This window comes from Garra rufa, chromosome 4, assembly GCF_049309525.1.
Source record: "Garra rufa chromosome 4, GarRuf1.0, whole genome shotgun sequence".
NCBI lineage: Eukaryota > Metazoa > Chordata > Actinopteri > Cypriniformes > Cyprinidae > Garra > Garra rufa.
Genome location: NC_133364.1, coordinates 4,151,866 through 4,160,485, shown reverse-complemented (window position 1 = coordinate 4,160,485; position 8,620 = coordinate 4,151,866). Strand labels below are relative to the sequence as shown.

Genomic DNA, 8,620 nt, shown 5'->3' with positions numbered 1-8,620 from the left:
ATTTCCCGTTCATAAAGAGAGTCACTTGTTTATTCCTAAATGAATCAGCTGTTCAAACGAATCAAATGAATGAATGATTCAGTGATTAAATCAGTGACTTGACGCCACCAACTGGCAGATTTAGTTTAATTTTTTAAAGCATCTTTTCAGTTATTTAAATCATTTAATATTTCTGTATTCAAAATATTATATTTAAAACATTAATCTCAGCATGAATTTGATTGCACTCATGCCAACTCTGAGCCTCATCAAACATATGAAAATGCACATACAAGCCACTTTTGTGTTTTTGTGTGCCACCTCTGTAGTATAAATAAATGTTAATAATACTGATTAGTAACTTATTCTTATACTTGTTCTTATTCTGTTGTTTTAAGTGGAGACACTGCAGGCAAATGCACATGTCAAGTTTGAGATTTTGGGCTTTTTGGTGTTTTTTCAGACTAGTTGGAAGAAAACACCAAAAAAAGACACTGTTATGTGTTTATTTTATTGCACTTCATCTATTTGTGTCAATAGATTTCAAATACAATACATATTTTTAAAAGCTGTTTTCTCAAAATGAGTTTTTTCTCCTACACTGAGCCATAAATATCCACTTCAGTAGCACTGACACACACACCAAACTTTACATGTTTATTCCTGTCTATATTCTGAAGGTTTTAACAGAGGGATTTAATTTATGTTCTAAGTTTTTTTCTGAATTATAGAGTAACAAAATGAGATAATTTCATAATTTCCTCTGTAAAAACATTGCTCTAATATGTCAAAAAAATTAAACAAGAATCTTAAACTGACTTTATCCAGTGTTTAGATTTTTGTACCAGAAATGTATGCAAATTAGCGCATATTTCACTAAACGCCTCATCTGCATATTTAAACCTAACTTTTTAGAAAACTTGTAATACAAATTTTTTTTGCAATTATCAATGTATTCAATCAACTGGGTAAAGTGATAACTATTCGTTTTTTTTATATCTTATTCACCTGCAGTGTCTCGCCTTAATTAGAAAATGTAAAAAGCTAAAAAATATCTTTTTTTTTTTACATTAACATAAAAGGATGACATACTTTTAATAAAATTGCCAAAAATGTCATCACAGAGGTAAAAACTAAATTCCCCTGTAAATCACTTTAAGGAGTCAAATATCACCTCTTAATGGGAAGGCAAAGAATTTTGATCAGATTTTTTGATTAACGATTAGAATGTGCTTCTGAAATCTTTTTTTTTATTAATATATTTACTGAAATCTTGACTGTGCTCACAAAAAAAAAAAAAAAGTAACTGACTCTCTCAGATTCGGATTCCCATTTTCCACAAGTTCATATGAATCTTTAGGGTCGTAATAAAAAGTCTGTAATATACTTCGGTTAGAAATTCTCAATAGTTGTGTAAAAACAGCCTTTTACCTTGTCAAAATCAGCTCTGCAAAATATCAGCTCATTTTATTGCATGGTTCCTTTAAATGCAAATGAGCTCTGCTCGCCCCGCCCCTCTCTGCTGAGGGATTACGAGCTGTAATGTTTACTTTAGCCACATTTAGCTGCGTTTAACTGCGTAAACTTGCCAACAAGCACATTATAAAGAAAGACCTTTTGCAAAGATGTATAAAAAACCCTTATACTCACTTCTGCTGTGGGTGAAGCTGCATCACGAATGATTCACACGCATATGTAGATCAGGACTGGTGCTTTCCTTTTAAAGCCAAATGTAACGTTAATCCTCTGTGTCTTCAGTGACTCAGATGTCAGGAGTAAATGACTACTGCTATGTTTATTATTACAGCCAACAACAGAACACCTCGATGGCCCAATTAGAGTCTTCCTCTGCACCTGAGTCACACAATGGCGATCGTATTGGGACAGTTTCAGCTTGGTGAGGGCGGGGCTAAGGTAAGACGCTCATGTCAATCCACTGTGTTTCGTCACAATGACAAGAAGCTGAAAATGACCTGATTTTAAAAATTAAAAAAATACCACTGGGTGGATTTTTATTATTGTAGGGTGGTTGTCTACACAAACTACCAACACACAAACTTTTGCATCCGATGAGCCTTTTGAAAAAAGCGCTGGGTTGTAATTCCACGCCAGTCCGCTTGAGGTCAGTAAAGGGCGCTCTCGCGAGATTTCTCTCGCCTCACACACAAACCGAAGAAGACATTTTGTCAACAGTGGGGGGAATCGTCCTCATATGTGTAATTGAGTCGTATTAATTGTCCATCAGAGATGGTGCTGTCCTCCTCGCAGCAGCTCGTTATGGCTTTCACCGCGGTGCTGCTGGTGTTCGTGTTGTTTCCGCGCATGTTCGGCGGCGGAAGCAGCAGAGACGGTCAGTCTTTTGACCCGCGGATCAGCAGGAAAGGTGCGGAAACAAGCGAACCAGCCTCGGCTGTGTTTGTTTACTATCTGCCTCTGTAAACTAAAGCGTATTATGTAGTGCTTAACATTTGTCTAGGTTGATTGTGGTTCTTAAATGTGTCTGTGTGGGTTATTGCTGGATTTTAAGGCGTCTATGGTCTGTTGCGTTTACTACAATAATGTTTCGGCCATTATATTTGCTTATATGTTCGAAATTATTTAAGTAGAAGTGCAGAAGCTGTCATTGTTTGTACATACAGTGATTTGCAGTATAAACAGCCTCTCTGGAGTCTTAAAAAAGCCTCAAAAAGATCTTAAGGTGAGAGACACTGCAAGTAAATAGGGTAAACAAATTAACTAATAGTTATGACCTTAATTACCCAGTTGAGTGATTACATTAATAATTGCAAACATTTTTTGTATTACAACTTTTCTAAAAAGTTGTTTAAATATCCACATGATCCATTATTTAATGAAATATGCGCTTATTTGCATACATTTCTAGTACAAAGATCTAAACACTGGATGAAGTCAGATTCAAAAGTCTTGTTTAATTTTTTTTTTACATTTTAGAGTCAAATGTTTTGATGAGGAGATTTTGCGTTTCTCATTTTGTCACTCCATAATTCAGAAAAAAAAATAGAACAGACTTTTGGGGTGGAATAAAAGGTTTAAAGTCAAGCAAATTATATATGAACAAATTTGTAAAAAAAAAAACAAAAAAAAAACTTCAAGATAAAGACAGGACTAAAATGTAAAGTTTGGTGTGTGTAAGTGCTACTGAAGTGGAGATTTATGGCTCAGTGTAGGAGAAAAAACTAATTTTAAGAAAACAGCCTTTAAAAATATGTATTGTAATTGAAATCAATTGACACAAATGGATAAAGTGCTATAAAAGAAACACTTAACAGTGTCTTTGGGGTGCTTTCTTTCCACTAGTCTGAAAAAACACTTTATGAAACACCAAAAAGCCCAAAATCTCAAACTTGACAGGTGAAATTGACCCTTAAAATGGTCTTAATCTGCTGTTTCAGAAATGAAGACCTTAAAGTCTTTGGTCCATTTAAAGGGATCTGGGTTCTTTTAAAGAGGACTCAAGTGTGAAAACACCCGTTAATTTACATTCATGAAACCTTGGATGTGTATTTGAAGGATAAGTCTCTTTGTTGTTCTGCAGGTCCTGGACCGGGTCTCGGTTCCGGTAGTGTGAAAAGTCAGCAGCAGTTCCACAGGAACGCGGCGCCTCAGATGTCCCAGAGCGTGGAGAACATGCAGCAGATGAAGAAACTCATGGAGCAGGAGCTGAAGAGCGACAAATTCAAATCTAACAACAATAAGGGCTACGTCTTCACCCTCATGCCCATCTACGCCATCGGTGTCGGGCTCTTCGCTGCGTATAAGTTTCTGAAGGTGATGACGCTGGTTGTTGTAAACTGGAAAAAGTTACAAATAATTACAAAGAAGCGAGTAACACGTAATTAACCGTAAAATTTAGTAGAAAAACTGAAATGGAATTTTCTTGTAAAATTAACTCCAATATATTTTTCTTAATTCTCTATAATATTGTTTTGCAAATTCAAAATAAAAATAATATATAATTGTTTTACAGTTTAGATACTATTTATTTATTGTAAATTGGTTTCTAAAGGTGCTGACTTTTATTATTATTATGCACTGGAAAAAGTTTGGTGTAGAAATAGTTTTCTAGACAATTACACACACATTAACAAAGAAGCAATTAACAGTGAAATTTAGTAGAAAAAGATGAATTAGTATTTTTGTGTTAAACAAACTAAGATTTTTTTTTTTATTCTTAAATTTCCATAATATTGTTTTGCAAATTCGAAATAAAAAGAATATAATTTTTTTTTACAGTTTACATACTATTTTTTTAATTAATTAATTTATTTTTTTGAAAAATTTTACAGTGTATGTACTATTTATTTATTTTTATTAATTAATAATTTTTTTAGAAATTGAATATTGAAATTGAATAAATGTTTGAAAAAATGGCAGTAACTTTAACAACAACCGCTGGTATTAACACAATGAATTAAACATGAAATTAAAAAGTTAGAGAGAAAAGTCTTTTCTTGTAAAATATAATCCAAAAATCTATTTTATTTACAACTTAAAAAAATAATAGTTTGCAATATACATATTTATTTATTTTTAGTAAAACCATACGAAAAAAGTATGTAATATGCAATGATAAATAATTTTCACAAATAATTACAAAAAAATAGCAAGTAACATTTTTAATAAACATGAAATTTTAATTTGAGTGAATGATAATGTTTGGGAAAAAATGGCAGTAAATTTAACAAATAATTACAAAAAACAGTAACGGGTATTATCACATTGTATTAAACGTGAAATTAAAAACTGAAATGGTATTTTCTTGTAAAATATAATCCAATAATCTGTTTATATATATATATATATATATTTATATATTTTTTATTATATATATATATATATATATATATAGATATATAGATATATATAGATATATAGATATATATATATATCTAAGGCGTGGGAAAAAGGATGTAATATGCAATGATAAATGTTTGAAATTATTAAAAAATAAATAATGCAAAAAATAATTTCACAAATTATTACAAAGAACATTTTAATTATTTAATTAAAACATATTTACATTAAACATCGTTTTTTTAAACATTTTCTTTTTAATAATTTTTTACTTGCCATTTCTTTGTAATTTGTGTTTTGTTTTAATTATTTGTTTTTTAATACAGTTTCAAATATTCATCATTGCATATTACATGCTATTTCACATGCTTTTTCTAAAAAAATAAATGTGCACTGCAAAAAAAAAAATTTTTTTCCAATTGTTCAATTAACTGCTGTTGGTTTTTTTGAAATTATTTGCTAAAGTTACTGGCATTTCTTTCAAACATTTATCATTCTATACAATTTTAATATGCTTTTTCCAAAAAAAAAAAAAAAAAGTAATTGCATTATTTGCTATTTCTTTATACTTATTTGTGAAATCTACCGTAAAAACAGTTTCAAAGCCAATTTTAATTCAGACAAAAATAACTTTTACTCATCTGGACCCCTGTTTAAGTTGCTTATGTCTTTGTTTTTGTGTTTGCAGATAAAGTCTGCAAGTGATTCTGAAGCTCAAAAAGCCAAAACAACTCGAGGAGTGAAGAAATCAGCGGAGACAGGTGTGTGTGCATGACTGAGGATGCTTAAAATTGCTTTGTTTAAAAAGTAACTGACTTCTCTAATGCATTTGCCATTCTCCGCAGAGAATCAGCTGAACGAGCTGGAGCAGAGACTGGCTCAGACCGAGAAGATGCTCAACTCCATCCTGACCCAGCTGGACCCGCTTACCAACTGGTGAGATGCACATGAAAATAAAAAGTTTTAACACATGCAAACATCTTTGTTTTTTAATACATGGGGGTTATTCAGTCGTGCAACAATGCATAGCCAGATTTTTGTTGGTTTGGGTTTGCGGCATTGAAATGCACGCTGGTGGCGAGCGGCTCGTGGTGTGGGTTTGTTTTTGCGCCTGCTGTTTATTCTGGGTGGTGTTCTGCAGTGTGAAGTCTGTTGCCATGGAGCAGAAGAACGAGATCATGTCGCAGCTGCAGTGCATTCGGCAGATAATGAAGAAGAGAGGCATGGAGTGTCCAAACATCAGGATAGAAGGTAAACACATCTGCTCCCAAACACACCCGCGCAATTAACACAGTAACGCACGAGCATGTTAGTGTCGCTGCTGGTTGATAACAATAACACCAGCAGTCATGGAAACAAGTTTCACATACAGTTAATTGTATAAATTACAGGCTTATGAAACATACTTTTTAGCCAAATGAGCTAAGAAGGCATTTACACCTTATTTTTGGCAGTTAAATACATTTTTCCTTACATTCTCAGTACCAAAATGCATTTTTTTTGTCATTTTTGTTAGTCTTGATGCTTCTTAGTGCTTTAATATAATTACTGTGTTATAACTTGTCACTTTTTGTGTTTAAGTTTTATTGAAGTCATTTTTAGAAATTAAAATTACGCAGTTAGGCAGTTTAGAAGTGCAACAAATGCTTAGATAATATACCCCTGTATTATTTATCCATTTTTATTATTTATCTATATTTATTATTGATTTATTGTTTTTATTGTTTGTACATATTTATCTGTTTTTAATTTATTTTTTAATTTTTTTTATTTATCTGTTTAAAATTATATGTAAATAATATATTATTTTTTATTTTTTAAAGCAGAAATTAAGCAATTTAGAAGTACAACAGATCACTAGATAATGTATGTTATTTATTATTTATCAGTTTGTATTATTTATCCATATTTTTCTATTTTTAATTTTATAAATGTATTATAAATATATAAAAATCTATAAAATAATATATATATATATATATATATATATAAAATAATATTATTTTTTTCATTAAAATGAGCAATTAAGCAAGTTAGAAGTGAAACAAGTTCTAAGATAATATATCTTAGATATTTTTATTATTAATTGATTTTTATTATTTATCCATATGTATTTTTATAATTAGATGATTAGATGGTCTATTTTATTTATTATTTTTCAGTTTTTTATTATCCATCCATATTTATCCATTTAATATTTTATGTAAATGTACTTTTTTAATTAAAAGTAGAAATCATGCAATTTAGAAGTGCAACAAATCCTACCTATTACTGTATACTACCATTTTTTTATTTTTTATTTATAATAAAATCAGCAATTAGGCAATTTAGAAGTGCAACAAGTTCTAAGATAATATATCTTATTATTTATTGATTTGTATTATTTATCCATATGTATTTTATAATTTTATTTAAATAATTTTGTTCAAAAATTTGCAATTAGACAATTAGAAGTATGACAAATCCTTACAAATTTGGCTATCTATTATTTATCAGTTGTTTTATTTATTGACTTTTATTATTTATCCAGTTTTATGTATTTTCTAATTTTATTTAAATCATTTTTTAAAATAAAATGATTAATTAGGCTATTTAGAACGGTAAGAAATACTTAAATATTGATCTATTTATCCATTTTTATTTATTGTTTTTTAATTTGAATCCATATTTATGCACACTTTATTATTTATTATTTTTGGCATTACATTACTGAGAATTAAGTTTTTTTTTAATGCATTTTATTTTATTGCATTTTAATATATTAATGTTAATCCTAATTGAAGGCATATAACTTGTACGTGAGTTTGCATTCATATTACCGAGTAAGTACTAGTTATGCTGCATTAATGCAAGACAACTGCAGTCAGTAAAGCAGCTCACAGATCTATGAAAATAATGTACTGTAAGCAAATTAGAAGGACAAACAAAGTAGCACTGAATCAGCCAACATAACGCAGGTCACGTTGCCTTTCACAGCAGTTGAGTTGAGCTGCGATCTGTTTAAAAACCGTACTATATATGTGCATGAGATTTATAGTGTTTCCAAAAAACATTTGGATCAATAAGTGACACTTGTTTTGATGTTTGATTCACACATTTTTAAGTGACTAGATAAGTTTGTAATCATGTGTTTTAGCTTTGTGGTGTTGGGTGATGCAAATGACATGGTTCTATCTTTCAGAGCCCACATGTGAGCGCAATCTAGACAGACTCATCGAGACTTTGGCCGCAGCCGAAGCGCTTCCAGAAACTCGTGTGGAATCACGAACACATGCTGAAACACAGCCACATGATCAGCGAGAGCTCAGGCCTGAGTCTGAGGGAGAGGATGAGGATGAGGAGAACAAACCCACGGCAGAAGAGGAAGATGTGGGAAGCGAGAGTGACTCTAGTATGCCGTCCCTCGAGGACTCGGCCGACGTCGGTTTAGATGATCCTGCAGTCGCTCAGAAACTTCCAGAGGAGCTGGCGGCTGGATTACGAAGACGCAACAGGCTTGAGTAACTGTGATGAGAATCGGACACAAATCTATTTATATGTTTATTTATTTCATCATCATATTTTACTGCATTTGAAGTTGACTTGAAATCAGAATCCACACCGTGCACACTAATAAATCCAAACTTTCCAATGATAATGGTTATAAAAAAAGTCACTTATATTCACCAAGGCTGCTTGTATTTGATCAAAAACACAGTCAAAATTGTGAAATATTATTTCAGTTTAAAATAGCTGTTTTCCATGTAAATATGTTTTAAAATGTAATTTTTTTTCCTGTGATCAAAGCTGAATTTTCAGCATCATTACTTCAGTCTTCAGTGTCGTT

General features: G+C 31.1%; 1 protein-coding gene across 1 annotated transcript; it reads left to right on the top strand.

Annotated features, from left to right (window-relative positions):
- The first annotated feature begins 2,148 nt into the window (after positions 1-2,148).
- Positions 2,149-8,431, top strand: LOC141333292 (uncharacterized). Its single transcript, XM_073838269.1, has 6 exons — positions 2,149-2,362; positions 3,536-3,768; positions 5,483-5,555; positions 5,640-5,730; positions 5,936-6,045; positions 7,976-8,431. The coding sequence occupies exons 1-6, from the start codon at positions 2,227-2,229 to the stop codon at positions 8,296-8,298; spliced, it is 966 nt and encodes a 321-aa protein (XP_073694370.1). The 5' UTR covers positions 2,149-2,226; the 3' UTR covers positions 8,299-8,431.
- Positions 8,432-8,620: the final 189 nt, after the last annotated feature.